We start from the raw sequence: 20,751 nt of genomic DNA on the forward strand, positions 1-20,751 counted from the left end.
TTTAGGTGATTCTTTAATTGCTTGGAGGTGTAATAAGCAACAAACTATTGCTAGATCTTTTCTGAGGTTGAGTATAGAACTTTGGCTGCCACTTCATGTGAAATATAATGGTTAACCTTTCTTCTTGATTCTTTTTTTATTCCTTTTATCACTCATGTCTTTATTTATTGTGGTAGTGCATTTGCTTGTCATATTACTAACAATGTTGTTTTTTATGAAATATACTTATGATATGACTCTCAAGTATTTATTTTCCCTTTCATCCCTTTCAAAATCAAACTCGTAAACAAACCCTAAAACATATGAGTCATACATGAATTTCATAAAGATAAAGAATCAAATACCACATTATAGTGATAAGAAGACTGGGTTTTTGGTAAACAAGACGAATAAACTCTTGAATCCTCTAAGTTAGAATAACTTAAGGACGTGCGTGATATTCTAAGACTAAAGGTAGGATATCCAACATATGTTATTATGTTAAAAATTGAAATAAAATATATCTCCAATTATAATAGAGGAGGAATTCATTTATTCCAAGAGTAAATTTTTAAACTTATTCAACATCATAGTCATCAATTCTAAGGAAATCCAATGGTTTTAATTAGTGGGCAGATTTAAATCATTAGATGTCCCTAAATTTGATGGCTAAGATGAAGAGTAAGTTTAAGAAACTTACACTTGGAGTAAGTGAATCCCAACTCATTATAAAAAGATGAAAATATTAATGTCAATTTTTAAAATATATTTAATCAAATAAATTACATATTTCATATTTAATCTTTACATTTTGAAATCATTTAATTTCCACTTTCAATCAATTTATTTTGAAAACTATTGATTTCTTTCAAAGAAGCAAATGTAATACTAATATGTATATCAATGATATAAGTCTTAAGTTGATTATCAAACATTACTAAATCAATTGAACAACCAACGGACGTTGGTTCAAGTGGTACATGCTTGATTCCCCTTAAGCAAGAACCTGGGTTCGAGTCTTGTGGATGGAAAAAATGTTCGTTGGGAGAGTTAGCCCCACTTACCTGTGGATGTTCCCGCTCGGACAGGATTGCCTCCAGTGCGAGGATACCTGTGGGAAACCAAAAAAAAAAATCAATTGAACAAAAATATATAGACAAAACCTTATAAGTTCATCAATTTTGTCATATCAAAAATAGAGAAGAAATTAGTTGGACTCAAACAAAATATACAAATAACAATCAAATATTTATCTCCGAAAAACAATCATAAAATTCCTTAAGTTATAAATTCATAATATTATAAAATAATTTAATATAATAATAATTAATTGTTTTTCATTGAACATCTCATTTATAAAAAAAATATTTTGGAATATACATATTTTTTCAAAAAATCAAAGTGTGCATTTGTACACCCTGAAACATACATGTATAGTCATCGATATTGCGAATGACCCAATCCAAAACCAAGATACATTGAAAAGTTCAAAATATATTAGAATAAGAAAAATAAATAAAAAATAAATAAATAAAAAATTGGGACAAATAAAATGATATGACTAGAATTTTATTTAACTTATAGTACAATAAATGTTAACTATAAAAGTAATATATACAAACATATTCTCAAGGTGTATATGTGCAAACCCAAGTCATGGTGGTTTCCAGTTGGGGAGAAATTCTATTGTAACACATTGTTACCCATATTGACTTTTATTGTTCATGATCAATCAAAAATGTGTCCTAAGTTTGTGATAACTGATTTTGAATATTTGATTCCTGATCAGGTTGGTACGAGGAAGTGTATCTTAATCACTTCCTCAAGTATGGTTGAATTAACAAGAATATTGATATCAATCCACTGCTATGGAATGGATCCACTTGCATAGCATTATGGAGCAAACGACTTATGCTATGTTTGAGAAATACGAGATAAAGGGAATGAGAAGGATCAATGGATATGAATGACGGAGGAGGAGAAGGGAAAAGGAAGACAATCTTCTCTAGAGTGTAAAGTTTAGATAGAAGATTGATAAAATAATAATGTAAGAATAATTTTTTTTTATTTTAAAATATAATTAACAATGAGAAATAGACAATAATAAAATTATATAATTTTATTAATTGCATTTAGGTATTTTTCACATTATATAAAAATAGACATGTGAAGAGTTGAAGAGGGTTTTAGAAACTCTTCAAAAGTTTCCCTTCTTTTTCACCCAACTGCCAAATAAATAACAGACTTTCGAAAGTCATTCATTACCTTTATCTCCAAAACTATAATGTATATCAGTGGTTGAATTATCTGGATGATAATCATTATCTCCCATTATGAGTAACAGCACCTGAGACAAGTATGATAAAAAAACAATAGTAAAAGTAACAACTTTATTTACCTTAAAAATAAAAGTAAGGGGACCTTTATTCCCTCATTATAGCTAGCTTTGAACTTTGATGAGACAATATATGTGGCTACTCCTAATATGTTTATATTTATGGTTGCGACCTAATTTACATGTTTCCTCTACTACTTCGGATCATGTTTGGCTTTACGTGTGAGTCATGATTCACTTTTATCATGAGATATTTTATATGATTTGTTGCGACATATTGTGTCCACAGTTTGGTAATAGATGTTTCAAAAAAAGAAATAGACCAGCAATAATTATCTAGGAGTGTGTTAACCAAAATAGTAATTAAAAATCAAAACTGAATTTCCATGAACAAATAAATGAAGATTTGTTCATGCTTCTATAACCAAAGATTTGACTATTAGATTCTAACTAACACTCCAAAGTTTTGGCCCTCAAATTTCAGTTTACCCACACATCAAGCTAAAACATATCACGAATCACATAGTACATACCATAGAAACATTAAACAGAATCATCAAATGTTTTAACTAGATTCTAAAGTCATTAATAACATTACTTATAACATTCTGCAAAATTGAATCACAGAGTAGATAAAATCTCCCAAGCTACCATTTCTCCAAGAAATACCCAATTAAGCAAAAAAATAAGATTATAATTTACCTCTTTCTCTTCTTATTTCCTTGGAAATTTTGTTAATGTACACAAAACATTCTGTTGCTACAGTCTTAATTCACAGTGATCATTCTTCATGTAATGTACAGGCAGGGTGTGAAAGGAACATGAGTTTGTCTTTACAGTTAGACAGAACAACCTCTCAATCAGCATCATGAACAAAAAATATGTCATTCCCTTGAAATCCAATCCCATGAAATAATCAGATCTATGATACCTTCAATGAAATCCTCTTAACCTATGAAAATTGGGTTTATGCCCTCTCACCAGATGCAAAGGGAGAAAAAATGAAATAATCAAATGCCAGTGGAAGGTGACAGGAGCAAGTCATGCTCACAAAATCGTAAGAAATGGAAGCATTCATCAGATTCTGTTAATACATCAAGTTGCTGATGAGGATCTTGAATCGTCGGTTCTATTTGTGTGGCACATACAATCCGGGCATGGAAAGCTGTATATTGAGTCATTTGGTCTTTTGAGTGCAACTCCCTTGGAATCACTGTGTGACCTCATGTTCAGCAAATGATGCTTGAAACTTTTCCATCTGTGAAGTAATCATAGTAGAGGAGTCAGATATTGACTACCTATAACATAAACTTTTATATTAGTACTTAAAAAACAAGGAACTATTTCAAGTTAAACTAAAATGGAGTCAGAGGTACAGTTGCAAAGTAGCACTAGTACTCCATAAGGAGATAATTTTTGGTGGCCAAGATTGGTATAGTTCCTCGGTATCCCCTTATATACAAGAGGTTTCCATTTGAGGTCTCTCCAACTCAGTGAGTGCTTATAATAAAACAAACATAATTACTTTCCCGTCAATTTCAAACAGTAAAAAAAATCCCCTGGGGAATTTTTTTTCTATTGTAAACATGTGTCAATTGTCATTAGCAAAATCGAACAAAAAGAATTATATTACAATACATACCCAATATTTGGACTATCAAAGAGTAATGCTAACTTCCGCTTGTCAGGCTTAATTGTCTTGGAGTGTCCATCATACAACAAATAAATAAAGCACATGTCTTGAATACAAAAACTATCATGCAACAAATAGTTGAAGCTCTGGATGAACCTTATTCAGTTCTATCAAGAGCTCATTGCATGTAATTCTTTTCCCTTTTGATGTATGTTGCAAAAAACTCGGAAGAGTCTTCTTTATATCATCTGAGGTGTTACAAAGACATCTTAAGATGGTAGAAGTTAATTCTGAGTCCAGTACAACACCCTTATCAGCCATTTGATGAAGCAAGGAGGTGACTTCTTCGGTTTCTCCCATTAAACTATAGCCCTTTAGCAAAGAGTCGAACACAAAAGCATCTGGTACATGACCACACGCAATCATTCTCTCATAGACCGACTTGGCCTCACCCAACTGCCCACGTTTTGAGAACCTATTTATTAATATAGAAAAGGTCATTGCATCAGGGATCAAATCCATGTTATGCATCTCCAACAGCAATTCCTTGGCGGTTTTAATATCTCCAGCTTTGAGGGTTCCATCAATTATTGTATTAAAAGAGACAACATTAGGACCATGATTCAAATTTCTCATTTCTTGAAATAAGCTTGTCGCCTGGTCCAAAAAACCTTCCTTGCATAATGTTGTCATTAGTACATTATAATCATATACACTGGGTTTCATCCCAGAAGCTCTTATTTTATTAAAAAATGCTCTTGCAACACCAAGAATCTGCAATTTGCAGAGACCATTAAGCATGACGCTATAGGTTCTTTCGGTGGGAGAAAATCCTAAGTCTACTGCATATTTGAAGTGTTCCAATGCCTCACTAAGTTTTCCTGCATTTAGATAGCCATCAATCAGAATAGTATAAGTTACTATGTTACCTGGGAACCCCCTTTCAACCATTGTAGAATGCATCTGTTTGGCATCACCAATCAATCCTTTCTTGCAAAGTCCCTGAATTAGATAATTAAATGTGAAAACATCCGGCTTCACATGCAAATTGTTGCTCAATAATAGCTTCCCAAGATCCATTGCCTCATCAATTTTCCCAGCACCGCCTAGTCCTTTCAATAATGTGTTGTAGGTAACCACATCAGGTTTCTTCCCCTTCTCTGTCATCAATTTTAGAATCCTGAGGGCATCATCTACCCGACCTTCCTTACAAAGTCCATTTACCATGACATTATATGTTAAAGTATTAGGGTCTACCCCTTTCTGTATCATCAAATCTAACACTTTCATCGCATCGGATGCCCGCCCATTTTTGCAAAGCCCGTCAGCTAAAACTGTATAAGCAACAACATCAGGATTAATTCCACGAGCTGTCATATCATCCAACATTCCCGAGGCTTCTTTCCACTTCCCTTTCTTGCAAAGAGTATGCATCAAACAGTTATACGTAACCACAGTTGGAGCAACATTCTTTTTTAACATTTCGTTAAACAATTCTTTCCCCCTCTCAATATCACCTTTGTTACAAAACCCACCAATGAGAACACTATAAACAACCACATCCGCAACCAAACCGTCCTTCTCCATCTCCTCAAACAAACCCAAACCCTCATCAACTGCCCCATTCTTACAAAGACCGCTAATCAAAGCGCCATAAGTCACCAAATTCGGCCGACAGTCCCCATTCTTCATCTCCACAAACAAACCCCTCGCTTCCTCCAATCTCTTCACTTTACAAAGCCCGTTTATAATCGTATTGTAACTAAAACTATCCGGAAAAACACAATTCCTCCTCATATCGCGAAACAAACCCAAACCCTTCTCAATTTCACCATTCAAATAACAACCCTTCAACACGAGATTCGTGTTATACACATTAACACCAAAACCACGCTTTATCATCAACCCCAACACCCCAAATGCAAATTTCACCTTATGGGTATTCACAAAACTTTCAACCAAAGCACTCAATGAAGTAAACTGCGGCAAAAGGGAAAAACGTACCATCTTAGAATAAACCAAAACGACCGAGTCGTAGTGTTTTGCTTTGCGCAGGTTGTCGATAAGGGAGTTGCAGGATGAATCAGATGGAGTTGAATTAGAATCAATGGCGCGGTTAAATAGTGAAACAGCTTCAGAAAAGTTAGGATTGGGCTTTTGGCAGAGAGAGATTAATTGTGATTCTATGTCAAGAATTGAAGAAGTGTGGAGGGAAGAAAGATTGGTGGGGATGGGGAAAAGAAAACGTTTTGATATCATGGTAGAGGAAAATAAGTGAAATTAAATGGTAGAGAAAAGTATAAAAAGTGGGAATGAAAGAAAAGTGGTGAATGGAAGCATAGAAAAATGAATGAAGGTGGCGGTGGTGGCATTGAACTTCACCTAGGTTGGGATTCTTTTTCTCTACTCAATGTGTTTGTGCTTTTTTTATCATTGAAAGGCTACATGTGTTGTTATTGATTTTTTTTCTCTTTACAATAATAGGTTTTAGGAAAATGTTTTCTTGACATAATATTATAGGTATCGATTGGTGTTTACCATTACTCCATCAGCAATTTGTGCAAAGTAGATAGGGCACGCCCGCATATATTGGGGGGGCATAATATGCAAAATGTTCACATTTGTCTTAAAATATTTGTTCAATATGTTCTATTCGTCCACAAGTAGAGATAGTAAAATAGATATTGCTCGCGGGTACGCCCGCTTAGCCTGCATTTTTTTCAGACAGGATATACAAATTTTGTCCATTTCATCCGGTCCGTTTTGCGCCTTGGGCATGCGAGCGGTTCGCGTGTGACCCATAAACATAATTTAAATAAAAAGTAAGAAAATTTTAAATAAGTTATGATATAGTGTGTTTTAATCCTACAAAAATGTAATATTTGTTAAACTTCATATAAAATATTAAAAAATTTGTTTATTTTTTATCTTCAACAACTTTATTTAATTTAATTTCATTAATTATATGAAACTTTTATTTTTTTTTAATTATTCAACAATGTTCGTGAGCCGCCCGCAAGTCCGTTCTAAAACGGACAGGGTATTGAATTTTGTCCCTTAACCAATATGGGTATGCCCGTACCCGCTTAAATTTTTGCGGACATTTACGGGCGAGAGCTAAACAGATCGGATAGCCCGTTTTGTCATCTCTATCTACAGGTATTTCAAACAAGCAAAATGGATAGCCCGTGGATACTATTAGAGAAAATATTGAATATCAAATATGCAAATATATATGTATTTTGTTGAAAAAGTGTGTTTCATTTGTTATATATATTTGTATATCAAATGTGTGAAAATAGTCAAATACTATCAGTTTTTATTATATATATGCATTTGTATTTTGTATATTATATATTAGTGTATCGATAGGCACTTTATGTCTACCGTTCAACATTACATGATACAGTATATTCAATTTTTATATATTTCATTTTTTAAAATTAGAATGTATTTGTGTTTATATTATAATTTTTTATGTTGATTATAATGTTGAATTTGAGGTGAATGTGATTAATTAATATGTTGATGATAGTTACTTAGGATTATTTGATTTTTGTAAAAGTTAAATAATGTTAAGAGAAAAACAGGAAAATGAAAATCATATCATGGTGGAAGTTATATCATATTTTTACCTTTTCATACAGTATAAAAGTTTAGATATATAGAATAAATGTATATGTAATGTTCCTTTTATATTTTGTATGCAAATAATGTACTATATATATGCATTTATATTTTTTTTTATTCCATTTGTAAAATTATTTATCCTGATAAATACATTTATATATATGTATACAAATTATATATGGTTTATTTTGTATGAATAGTTACATTTATATATTTGAATATATATTTTTTAATTTTATTTAAGATGACTCACAAGTGTTCTGCCCATGTTTAGGACGGGTAGATATGATATTTTATGCCCTATTTAAAAACAGTTATGTTTATGTTTGACCTAATTTAGGCAGACATTGCTTGAGCAAGGGCAAAGCGATCCAAATTGTCAATACTAATGGTTCATTTATTTATTTTAGATAATATTAATGTGTATGTACTATAAGTGTAAAGATTTATATACAGTCGCTACATCATGAATCATTTATTTGTATTTCTTTTTTAAAAGTCAATAATGATAAAACATGAATGGTAGATGATGTAGTGACAAAGTATAAAAAGACTATCAATGCATACATTTTTTTTCTTGTTTAGAGAAGTGTGTATATATATATATGTGTGTATAATAGATAAAAAGAGAAAGTGTATGATAATAAGTAAAAAGTTAGATTAAAATAAATGTAGATGATGTTAAAATTCTCATGTGCAACTCATAAACTTGTAATTGAAATTGTGTTTTGTTATTTGGTCTCGCGTAAAGGAAGGAAGAGTTCATTACGATCTATCCTACAATCTAAACTTTTGCTATTAGTCTCATATTGTCTTAAAAATTTAATTATTTTCTTATTAGTTTAAATAATCAAATATTGTAACCAAGTTATGTTTTCTTCCTATGGAACACTTTTATTTGGAAGAGAAATATATATAAAAACATAATTATTGTCCATAAGATGATCCACAGGCTAAAAAACAAGTGGAGCATCTCAAAATAAAGGGTGCATGTGGAGCATCTTGCAAATACTTCCTTCTAAGAGTAATGAAAAATCTAGAAGGTTATCTTAGAATTTCTAATGTTACATATTTAAGTTGTTTTAATCACAAGACTCAATACATTAGTGGAAAAAATTCCATTGTCTTTAACTTGGGATTGGATGTATCTCTCAATGGTTGAGAATGAAAAATGATAAAGTATGGTCTTGAATTCTCTGAACCTTACTCTTTTAATTTTTTTTAATCGTTATATTTTAATTGTTTGGTTTAGTGATATTTGTTCATGCCAAGTGTATGACATATTGCATAGTTGAAATTTGCAATTCTCTCTTTTATTGTCCTATAGTTCAATCAGATTTTTATCAATATGGTTTTCTCATTCATAATCCTAGTTGGGCCCCTAAACTCTAAGTTTAATGAAATCATAACCTAATTGAAGAAATTAATGAGGATTAAGTTAAGATTAAAGACTTGCAATCACATAAGGCATTTGAGGTCTTAATTCTACGTAAGAGACAATCTTTAACATAATTTAAGGCTTAACATTAGGGTACTTTAAGGACACTAAATCAAACACCATAAAATAATAATGATTCCTTAGAAGTTGAGATGTTTGAAATATATTATATGAAGTCTTATATTGTTCAGCATTAAAATAAAGTAGAGTATTGTACCGGGCTCAATACCTTGTTATTATGTGTATCAAATAGAAGTACCAAATAGAAACATATAATGGACACTTGAGCTCATGACTATGCTAGAACTTGTAATTTTTTTCTCTAATAATATTTTGGTAGTCGTTCAATGTTCTCAGGAATGTAAGCAGAATTTGTCGAATATCGTTACTAAATTTTCTTATTTCTTTTCTTCTATTTATTTTATGCATTTTATTTTATTGTTTGTGATAACACTGTGCAACGATCGTTTATGTTGAAGCAACAAATATGATAGTTGGATTGGATATGTCATAAAGGGTGGATTAAAAACTTTATAAAATGGATTAATGGGCTAATTTACCTAGATTCCTTAAAGCATATGAATCATGAATGAATTTCGCAAAGATAAAGAATCAAATACCCCATTGTAGTGACAAGAAGAGTATAGGGTTTGAAACATTTACTTGTCGCTGTTGCTTTGCTATTTTCAGTATGACATTGTGCAAATTAGAACTTATGTTTCTTTATTTCATTCTTTATTTATTTATGGATTTTTAAGTTAGCGCACTTTAGTTTATTGTCGGACGTGGATAGCTATTAAGTGTAGAATGCATAAAAGCTTTTGAACTTATAAGGTAGCATTTGATAGCACTTCAGAATTGAAACTAAACATGAGTTTTGTTGCTTATTTATTGTATTTTATCTAATATAACAAAACATGACAAAAGTGTTAATGCATGGATAGTTACAAACCAAGTCGCAAAACCCCTAATACTTAGGGTAATAGAAATAGACAAAGCAATTGAAGACTTCTAGTAAAACTTGTTTAAAATAATACACACGTCAAATAAACACCTCAAATAAACAGGAAATGTAACACCTTAACATTAGTTCTATCAGCTAGCGAACCTCCAATTATCGGGGAGTTCTATTGTTATTAGGGTACAGGAAGAGAGTCACAACATCACGTCGTGAACCAAAACCTTAATGTATTAGTTTTACGAGACTTTTGTACTTATAAACTCTTAAACTCTTCTTTTCATATCCAATGTAGGACTTTACACTTAAATAAACCTAACACTAAAAAAAATATGTACTGATAATGTAAAAGTTTTATATATTGTCAATCTATCATTCACCATTTATTTTAATCATTGACTCTTCAAAATAAAAATAATACAAATGAATGATATACCGACTATGTATAAATCTTTACAATTGTAATATTACAATATAGTTCTATTATGTCTATTCTAACTAAGTTAACTTAACCATCAGATGTTACTTTGGAAATCATTTATAAAAATAAATTCTTTTTTATGGAAGATTAAACTCACTTGTATGCTAGATTTGGATTTTCTAACTTCAAAATTTGGCACCTTTATTATTTCGTTCATTTTTTAAAATAAATATTGTATTTAATTAATTTATAAAAATACAAAAGGACAGGAAGAAAAATTGTTTCCATAAAAAGAATAAAGTCATAAAGTCAATAAAAATTTTATGAGTTAAAAGAATCCAAATTTGTATAAAAGGGGAAGAAATTAGAAAGAAGAATATGAACAATAATCTCACACTATCATTAGGTATTACCGAGTGAAAGTGACAAAGCTACAAAATCAAACAATAAAACCCAGTTTTGATAATTTGAATTATGCAAGCATAGTTTAAAAAAATTAAACTCATAAGTTATAACTTATTTATGATGGAATATTATAGTATTAAAAGCGTTTCTTTATAATAAATATTGCCACAAACAAAGACAAAAAGAAATAGACCAGCAATAATTATCTAGAAGTGTGATAACTAAAATAGAAATTAAAAATTAAAACTGAATTTCCATGAACAAATAAATGAAGATTTGTTCATGCTTCTAGAACCAAAGATTTGACAAATAGATGCTAACTAACAAAACAAATGTTGAAAACACTCCAAAGTTTTGACCCTCAAAATTCATTTTACCCACACATCAAGCTAAAACATATCACTAATCACATAATACATACCATAGAAACATTAAACAGAATAATCAAATGTTTTAACTAGATTCTAAAGTCATTAATAACATTACTTATAACATTCTGCAAAATTGAATCACAGAGTAGATAAAATCTCCCAAGCTACCATTGCTCCAAGACATTCCCACTTAACCAAAAAAATTGAAGATTATAATTTTTACCTCTTTCTCTTCTTATTTCCTTGGGCAGAGCCCTTGTTAATACCATATGTGGTATCAGCTGTATTCTGCTTCTTCAATCCCTTTCTGCCTCCAAAACCAAATTTGGAATCTCTAGACTCCCGTTTATTCGGTTTTTTACCTTTTGAAAATCCTTGCCTTGCCTTTCCACCAGATCGATCGCCTGGCAATACCCCCGGCCTTTTCTTCTTTGATCTCTCGAACACCTTTCCGTCTTCAAAATTAAACTCTGCATCATTGCCACCACTAGCAAAGCCACTCTTTTGTCTCTGCTTCCTCCATTGCTTAACAGATTCTATGTCCTCCTTTTTCTGCTTAGCCCTTTCCTTCGTTTTCTGGGCCTGAATCTCCTTGGCTAATTTCTTCGACTCCCTCGCCTTTCTTCTCTCATCAGCCTCTTCCATCTTCCGCTTCTCTGCTAATAGCCGGCCTTTCACCTTTACCATGTGGGTATCTGTCTTCACCATTTCAGCATAATAGTCAGGAGGTCTAAGAAAAGGTTGACCCGTCGACTGAATCTTATCGAATGCCTGCTTAGTTCCCTCCAATGCCTGTGTGTAAAAAGCAAGTTCTCGTGCCAAGTCATCGTTCACGTCTACTTCTTGTTCTTGATCAATATCAATGGCAAGCTTGTGTGTCCATTCTACATTCTCTGGCCAGATTATGTCTCCGAGTTTATCTAAGAGAGCGCCTCTGTTGTTCACTGCAATTTTAGACGGTTCAGGCAATTTCACATCTTCATCTCCTTCTGATTCAGACCCTGATTCAGATCCTGATTCAGATGCTGAAACCTCCTCGTTCAAATCTTCAACTTTGTCATCACTTGTTGTATCCTCAGTCACGAATCGTGTTTCTTTTTTCCGAACCCCCATCCAACCTATATAACTATAAAATAAAATCATTACAAATGTTTGTTTTCTTTCTTATTTCTTGGGGCTTGACAAAATTCCAAAATAAAAAAAAACATCAGCACAAAGGGCTAAAAAATGAAAGCAGAAGCAAATAATTGCAACATGACTCAAAATGAACCAGATTGTGAAAATTAATATTACTATTAGAAGACAAAAGACAGGCCTAGGAAGCATTATGTTCAGATATACATAAAACACAACAACTAATAGTTGTTGTGCTAATATCATTAGGAGTTATTGCCCCTTCAGGAACTACAAATCTTTTTTAAGATGATAATTACAACATCAATGTATTGAATATTGATCATTTACTAGCATTCCAGAATTTTTTTTAAATTGGAGCTGTCTCTCTAGGAGTGTATATATATATATATATGTATATATATATAAGAGTAAAGACCATATATGTGAATCTTCAAACTTTTTACGTATACCAATTTGGTCCATGAAAATTTGAAAACTCAAAATGGTCCCCAAAGATATCATATGTGGGTCAGGGATCATTTTCACTCATGTTCATGATATTGAAGTACTAATTTGAGAGTTTTTACTTTTTCGGGTACCAAATTGGTACAAGCGAAAATTTATAAGAACCAAAGTATGTATTTAGTCTATATAATACATATAAATTAAAGTTGCAAGACTGAGAAATTTGATAGTCCAACATTCATTCACAAATGGTTCATTTGGAAACAACAAAACAGCAAGATAAACAATAATGTCATAAGCATCAAGTTATATTAAAAAAATCTTAAAGTAAAGAATTAAACTTTCATGCATATTTCGCGTGAATACTAAATACCCAAGTGAGTCATAATATAGTTTCATCAATCCTACATGAGTGACCAAACAGTTGAAAAAAACAGTGGCCAATGACTCAATATAAAGAAGATAAGAGAACGAAGGTTGAAACAAAATAGTGCATAAGGAAATAGATAAGTGTACCAGAATGGAGGGAAAAATTGTTGGTGAGATAGAGAGGTTGAATAGTTGAGAGTGAAGTAGTTGAAGAAGGAAGAATGAAGGTGAAGACAGAGTTAAGGACATGTTTAGTTGAGAAACTAGGTTAGTTTACAAACTGGGTTTGGACTTAGCTTCAGTTTTTGGTGTTTGGGCTTATCAATTTTTATGTACCTTTATTCCTCTTTGGTAAAATTATTTTTTTTATCAAACAAAATGTTTTGATAATTTATGACTTTGTTTGGGAATGTTAAAGTATATTGACTCATTAAATGAAATTATAAAGTCATTCCATTAGAAAAACTAAGGGAAATTGTAGATTGTGAAGGGTACATTTCAAATGATATAAACTAGTTTTTTAATTGATCAATAATTGTTATCTCATTTTTTTTCCTCTTGTTTCTTAACATATGAAATTTTTTACTCCCACTAATTAATATTACATACCTTTTTAAATTATTTAAAAAAAATTAAGTAGTTGCAAATAATTCTAACAAACAATTTAATTCTTAAAAAATAATTTAATTAACTGATTACTCAATTATAATCTATTGTGTGTTTATTTTAATTAGTTTGATAACTTGTGTTATTAATATTGTATTAGGGGTAAGCATGGCCCAATTCTATTTCTTCATCCAGATTTACCTGATCATGATTAGACCTGAATATGGTCAGGATTTATCGAGTCTAGAACTGGGTTTGAGTTCAAAAATTAGACTCAATCAATACTTAGGATCAAATAATGAACAAGCATGACACAACCCATAGTTACCACTATTCATGTTTGTACATGTCTGTTCAATTGTATAAATTGTAATAATATCTCTTTGCCCAAAATACATAGTACATTTTATTGCAACAACTTATACATTAATATAATTTCTTATTTTCATTCATGTTTTTTAATTGTTTTGTTAGTTATTTAGGATATTCAGGTAAAATAATTTATTGTCACAAATGTGTATGGCATTTATCTTTTCCAACATATATACATATATTTAGGGACAAACTCTAACCGTCCATGTTACCCCTAATGGTTAAACAAATGGTTCATTATCAAACAATATACAAATTAAGTTACATATTATAATAAATATAAATATTATTATTTACAAAATATAACTCTTAAAATGGTTCAATGGTTAACTTTGTTACAATCGACTCAATTACATATTTGATACAATTATCATACTATAACCAACTACTAATGCAAGGATTTACAGTATGTTGACAACTTTTTGCTAAATCTCTGAAGTTTCTAGTTAGTTTTCCCAACAAAAGCCACAAAGATTTATAAAATAATAAAAACAACGATTCTTAAAAGCAAAACAGGTGAAAAAGAACGTTTCACCACCAGCTATCAATCTTGAAAAGAAGCAGATGATCATAATGCCAAATTTAGACAGACCGCAGACACGAAAAAAGGAGTCACCTCAGGAGTATTTAGGCATTTTGGAGGGGACAACAAAGTATAGTTCAAGAAGTATTGAAAAATCAGTGTGTTTTGCTAGTATATATTATATAAAGAGAATAAAGTATCTCATAAAAGATAAATTATTTCCTTACAGACACTAAAATCATTACATATGTCTTATTTAATAATTTTCTATTAAAGTATTTCTAAAACTAAACAAAATATTACACATGTTATGTTTTGACTGGTCAGAGAAGATAAGTTATCTCTTAAATAAAATGTATCACACATTTAATGCAATTTAAATATATATAGACTTACTCATTCCTCTTATTGCCCAACTTTCAATTCCTTTGAACTCAGTTCTATTTTTATCTACTTTCCAAACAAATAGTCCATGCCTCAAACGCAAAATGCATTTGCTGTTATGCAAATCAATACATAACAATCTTACCAGTCCCAACAATAAACAAGAAAGCATATTCCACTTACCAGAAAAAAGCCCTACAACAAAAATATTACTTCTATCTTCTAAAGCGTTTGTAATATAACAATATTTTTACAGAGAAGTAACTTGTGTCACAAGTAAATAGCTCACAGCACCTGCATATTTATCATCAGACGGCTTCTAAGCACTGTAAGCTTCAATAGTTGTGAAGATCCACTTTAGTAGAATCCGGTTATGAATACATGCCCAAGTTATCAACTACGTGAGAGGACCCCTTTTGAACTGCACTCACAAAAAGGTGGATAAAATATTAGTTGAGGGATGATATTTTCACAATCTTTTTATCTCATATGGTCCATTTTTAGTCTTTATAATCATTGATGTTTCCTCATTGCTATTTTCATAGCAAATATTATTCCATGACAGTTTTAAATGACATGAGACACGCAGATTCATGGAAAGTGACAGTTTCCACATGAAAATTACAAATGTTAATCTACAACCATATAAGCAAACAAAAATGATTGCCATTTTAGTATAATAAAATCAAAAGGTAGTTTCAAAGATACCAGACCTTGGCACAGTTCCAAGACGACGTGGATCATGCTCTGTTGCTTGCCGAAGAGCCCTAGCAAAAGCTTTGAAGGTTGCCTCAATAATATGATGGGAATTTGTTCCAGCAAGCTGTTGTCAAAAGAAATGCATATATATCCTGTTAAAAGGTTTTCAAAATAGGAATAGAAAACATAAACTAAAAAAAATCATAGACTGTAGAAAGTTTCAAGTTGAAATTTATATACAATGTATAAAGAATACTGCAAAGAGGCCAGGTACAACATCTATAACATTTATAAAAAGTCCCAGGTTCTGCATGTTTTATACCTGCCGAATGTGAAGTGTCATTCCAGAAGTATTCACTAAAGACTGGAAAAAATGTTCCACCAACTACAAAGGATGATATCCAGAAGATTCGTCAGTAAAGAGAAGAATAAAGGGAAAACGAGAGGAACGGGTAAAAATGATTCACATGAAAATAATATACAGGATGGCCAAAGGTCAAATGCTTTATGGACAAAATTCTAAACTCATTGATGAAGTATATAAGTAGACAAGCACTACCTGGGTGTCATATGTGCCAACTCTCTGAGTGGGTATGTCCAAATTATAACCTAGATGTGGTCGGCCAGATAAATCCTAGAAAAGGCAAGGGAGGAAACAATGCCAGAATTTCTTGATGCACATTAATCAACATGATAATATATGATTGTTAAAATTGCAAATGCCATGCAAAAGTTATAACATTATTTCAAAGTTTCTTTAATCTATTTACTTATATTGTAATCAAGTACAAATCACCCTTTTCACCAAGCATACATGTTGACTTAAGCCTTTGATTAAAAACTAACAATTATGTGTACAAACTAAAAAGGACAAACACTATGCAAGTTACCAGTGAAACATGTACTAATGCTTCATCGAGTGGAGCGGAGAAGTCACCAAAACGGTTAATACCCTTCCTATCACCAAGAGCCTGTAACAAAGCCTGAAGATCAAGTAATAGAAACCTCTTAGTTACAATAACATGGTAGCTAAACGCCCAAAAATAAAATCTAGCATAATTACAAATTCACATTAGTAAATGATCAGAATCAACATTATAAATGTTAGATTTAGACACCATTGTGCATGTAAAGGACAAAATGAAATTTATAGATAAAACTTACGAATCAATCTTTAAGTGACATCTTCAATGTAAGATAGTAAATCATTTTTAGTTTCAAGGTACAAGTTAACAAAAAAGACCAGAAAGAATGCAGCTTATAGCAGTACCGTTCCAATAGCAAGGGCAACATCCTCATTTGTGTGATGATCATCAATATGTATGTCACCTGTCGCCTTTACATGTACATCGAACACCCCATGTGAAGCAATTTGCTGAAAAAATCACAACCAAAATTTGTTTCCATAAATGTTGTCCATTTTACACTATTTAAATTAAGTACAACAACCAAGTTTTTATCCCACTAGGTGAGATCAACTACATGGATGGAACGACGTCATAACGCTCTATCGTAAATCATGTTTATGGACACACTATTTAATTTTAAGTAAGCATAAAAAGTAAAATACATCATTTATGATGACATTCTAAAAATTCAGATCTTTCCAAGGAAGCACACTCTTTTATAGGCAAGTCCACTATTCATCCCACATCAGCATAGCCTTTCACCTCTTATTCCTGATTCATAAGCCCTTCATTCTATTATAGCCAGAACTCCAAAAGAAAAAGATAGCAACAGTGGAATGTAAAAAGAAAAGGAAGCAAATAAATACTTAAAGCATGAGCAACAAGAAGGTACTACAATAGAGATGAAACCACTGACATCTAGCATATGATCAAGGAAGGGAATTCCAGTACTACTATCAGCAACCCCAGAACCATCTAAGTTTATTCTCACTGCTACATTGGTCTCCTTGGTGACCCTTTTCACCTCTCCAAATCTAGAAACTGGAAATGATCAAGCACACATTCAAATTCGTTGCAAAATCCGAAATTTCATTGGAAATTTGAAATCACCATCTGAAGGTTATACATCTACCTGAGTTAACAAGTGGAATAGTAGTTGGAGCTGAAGTGTCAATGTCTCCCACCAAAGCAGCAGAGGAGACATTCCTGGGATTGTGCATTCGAGTGAGGTTGCGGTGATTGACAGAAGAAATTGAAGCTTGGAGAGGTTGGGGTGTTGGGTTGAGTGTTCGCCGAAAAACCCTAACCCTAGAATTCAGAAATGGAGAAGAAAAGCATTTTGGAAGACATGGAGGTGCAGACAGCTCCATTCAGTTTGTGAAACAGGGGATGCAGAAAACCACAACTTTTGACTTGCCAATCAAATGCCAGCACCCTAAAATAGTGTAGTGCAGGGTTCGGCGTAAGTGAATTATGCAACTTTAGACGTGAGAGAATATGAATAGAGTGTGAGCTAAATAAACCAGATTGTTAAAAAATAATATTACAAGATAATAAGAGTTAGAGACAAAGAAGCATTATGTTTAGAGATGCTTAAAGCACTACAATTGAAACTTGTTGCTAATAGCATTATTAGGAGCTATTCCCCGTTCCAACCTCCGTTCCTTCCCTCCCTCCCCTCAACGCCATCCCCCAAAACAAACTCATATATCTGACAACAAGAAAACAGATTGCGATGATTCCAGGGTGGAAACTGATAGTAAACGAGTAAGCAATAACGATAAAAAATGATCATTTTACAATGTACATTACAAGTTTACAACATCACAGACTTCAATGGCATCAGATAATTATTTTTTAAGATGAAGTTGTCCCTAGGAGAAAATCTACAGACACATTAATTAAAGTTGGACAAAGGAAAAGTTGTTAAACCATTGGAACAGCCTGTTTTGCAAGACTAAGAAAAACTGAACACTATTGTTATAGCGCTGTAAACAAACTTTTATAATCCGTGTCTAATGTTTAGTTCAGAAATGGATCATTTCAGAAGACAGCAGTTCGTTCAGAACATTTTTTGCAAACAATACATTGAAATTATAAGCATCAAGTTGCATTCATAATTGCCGTAACATATCATCAAAAGGCCAGAACACCGTGTACAAAAAGATGGTACCTAAATAATGTATCACAATTCACAACTACAGAACTTATGCTTGAATTCTTCATTCTAATAAGTGATTTTAGTATAATGAATATTGTGTAGATAGCTTTAACCAAAATGACCTTTAATATTAGAACATTGTCTATTTTTTTTATTTTTAAGTGAGTCGTCCGCTTTACTTCCCGGGTTAATCCAGTTTAAATTTTCTACGGTTCAAAGTGGTTCAACTCTCATTCAGTTGAGACGGTAAGCCAGAGCCGTTTTCAAGTCTGGTCAGCCGTCCGGTCCGGTTCTAACAACACTGTCCCAAAGTAAAGAATTAAACATTGAAGCATATTTGGGGAGTGAATACCAAATGCCCAAGTGACTCAGAATATGCATTCATTAAAGCCCACATGAGAAACAGAACAATATTAAAGTTATAATTAAAATAAAAATTACATACAAAAGAATGAAAAGGTTAAAATGATATAGGAATTAGATTCAGAGTAGTAATGGATATAGAGTAAGTGTACCAGAAAGGAGGGAAGGATTGTTGGTGAAATAGAGAGCACGAATGCTTGAGTGTGAAGCAGTTGTAGAGGGGAGAATGAGAGGTTTTGTTGGACAGTTTCAAGAGTTGGGTCCATTGCAAACTGGGTTTCGACTTGTTGGACTTTTTGGTGTTAGGCCTTATTAAATTTTTGGTGTTGGACTTGTTTATCATATATTTTTTATTTTTCAGGTTTTTTTCGTTAGGTTAAACCATCAAAGTTCCTCATAACTATATTTGTTAAAAGGATAATTATATATACTGAAAAATATTAGTTTTTTAATCCTTATGGTGAGAAATATCATTATTTAGAAAAAAATAAGTATCACTAACTTAATTTTCTAAGTAATGCCTAATTCTATGGTCTACTATTTACTTTGATTAGTAGCAAAATGAACTACTCTAATTGTTTTTCAAATAATTATTGTATATAACATCTTTAAGATAGAATCACCACTACTACTATAAGAATCCGATTGCGAGTTGAGTTTTGAAGGGGAATGAAATGTAAATAAAGGCTTTAGAGTTCTCTTAGAAGTGTGTCTCATAGCTTTCAAACCTTCCATTTTCCCCTTCCACTTCAAAACTCGACTCACAAATAAACAATAAATGAACAAACTCTTTATTCACATCCTAATCGCCTCTCACTATCGTTGATGGTCACTAATTGATGAGAATGTCGTCATTCTTTCTTTGATTTGCCCTTATATTACCACGAGTCATCCAAATATTAAATGATATAGTCACAATGAAACCATAAATGTGACCATTAGTTCTTCTCTATCCTTACTATCATTATTGCCACAAGCTCCATGGTTATTGTGATTGACAATTTAAGATCTACACGACTCTAACCCTTATATCGTTGATGATGTCTATGTCACTGTTAATACATTTGCGATTTGGAAAGAAGAAGAAGAACATGGATTTGAAAGATCAAAACAATTATCATTGTTATAACTCTAAACAAATGTTGACATATAAATAAAATTAGAACATTTTTAAACATAAAATGACTAAAATAAATCATTTTAAAGATAAATGACCAAAATACTGATAAGAAATCTCGAATAAAATATAAAAAGCAAAAATGTCATTTAAATGTTTTTTTATATTATGTTTTCACTTTGCTCATGATTTTGTTAACTTCTCTACGACCTAATACACCTAAACATAGAAAATTAGAAATGAATATGTTTTTTCATGAGAAGTACAATATATTTTGATATATTTATTTTATCATTTCAAATTTAATGAAATAAAAGTAAACAAAGGCTTGAAAAGCTCTCCAAACCCAATTCTTAGCAATTACCCCCTCCTTATTTATAAAAAGTTCCTATATTATTTTGTTTAATTCAAACATAATATATTATTACTTCAAATTTATCAGCTTGCTTCATGTGATGGTATATATTAAGAATGCTATTTTTTGTTTGAAGAATCGGT

The 20,751-nt window shown here is 31.7% G+C and overlaps 3 protein-coding genes across 4 annotated transcripts; all 3 read right to left on the reverse strand.

Annotated features, from left to right (window-relative positions):
• LOC109360719 (pentatricopeptide repeat-containing protein At4g28010) lies at window positions 3,052-6,351 on the reverse strand. Its single transcript, XM_019605785.1, has 2 exons — window positions 3,957-6,351; window positions 3,052-3,572 (listed from the first exon to the last, which is right to left on the reverse strand). Exon 1 carries the CDS (start codon window positions 6,204-6,206, stop codon window positions 4,071-4,073), a length of 2,136 nt encoding a protein of 711 aa, XP_019461330.1. The 5' UTR covers window positions 6,207-6,351; the 3' UTR covers window positions 3,052-3,572; window positions 3,957-4,070.
• On the reverse strand, window positions 11,258-13,399 carry LOC109360720 (probable rRNA-processing protein EBP2 homolog). 2 transcript variants are annotated; one of them, XM_019605787.1, is made up of 2 exons: window positions 13,268-13,399; window positions 11,258-12,288 (listed from the first exon to the last, which is right to left on the reverse strand). In XM_019605787.1, the coding sequence occupies exon 2, from the start codon at window positions 12,281-12,283 to the stop codon at window positions 11,390-11,392; it is 894 nt and encodes a 297-aa protein (XP_019461332.1). In that variant the 5' UTR covers window positions 12,284-12,288; window positions 13,268-13,399; the 3' UTR covers window positions 11,258-11,389. The 2 variants fall into 2 exon arrangements, with proteins under 2 accessions (XP_019461332.1, XP_019461333.1); XM_019605788.1 differs by having other exon boundaries at window positions 11,258-12,296.
• LOC109360721 (imidazoleglycerol-phosphate dehydratase-like) lies at window positions 15,030-19,406 on the reverse strand. The gene is made up of 9 exons (XM_019605789.1): window positions 19,289-19,406; window positions 17,745-18,047; window positions 17,529-17,653; window positions 16,975-17,079; window positions 16,595-16,687; window positions 16,264-16,338; window positions 16,027-16,089; window positions 15,719-15,828; window positions 15,030-15,426 (listed from the first exon to the last, which is right to left on the reverse strand). The coding sequence occupies exons 2-9, from the start codon at window positions 17,980-17,982 to the stop codon at window positions 15,399-15,401; spliced, it is 837 nt and encodes a 278-aa protein (XP_019461334.1). The 5' UTR covers window positions 17,983-18,047; window positions 19,289-19,406; the 3' UTR covers window positions 15,030-15,398.

Source organism: Lupinus angustifolius, chromosome LG11 (genome assembly GCF_001865875.1).
Source record: "Lupinus angustifolius cultivar Tanjil chromosome LG11, LupAngTanjil_v1.0, whole genome shotgun sequence".
Taxonomy (NCBI): Eukaryota; Viridiplantae; Streptophyta; class Magnoliopsida; order Fabales; family Fabaceae; genus Lupinus; species Lupinus angustifolius.

Bases quoted from the DNA above. Each gene is read 5' to 3' on its own strand.
- LOC109360719 (XM_019605785.1), bottom strand. From the start codon at position 6,206: ATGATATCAAAACGTTTTCTTTTCCCCATCCCCACCAATCTTTCTTCC.
- LOC109360720 (XM_019605787.1), bottom strand. From the start codon at position 12,283: ATGGGGGTTCGGAAAAAAGAAACACGATTCGTGACTGAGGATACAACA.
- LOC109360721 (XM_019605789.1), bottom strand. From the start codon at position 17,982: ATGGAGCTGTCTGCACCTCCATGTCTTCCAAAATGCTTTTCTTCTCCA. The intron at 17,080-17,528 runs GTCAGTGGTTTC...TGATTTTTTCAG, and splicing joins TCCTTGATCATATGCTAGAT to CAAATTGCTTCACATGGGGT. The intron at 16,090-16,263 runs GTAGTGCTTGTC...CATCCTTTGTAG, and splicing joins TTGGCACATATGACACCCAG to TTGGTGGAACATTTTTTCCA.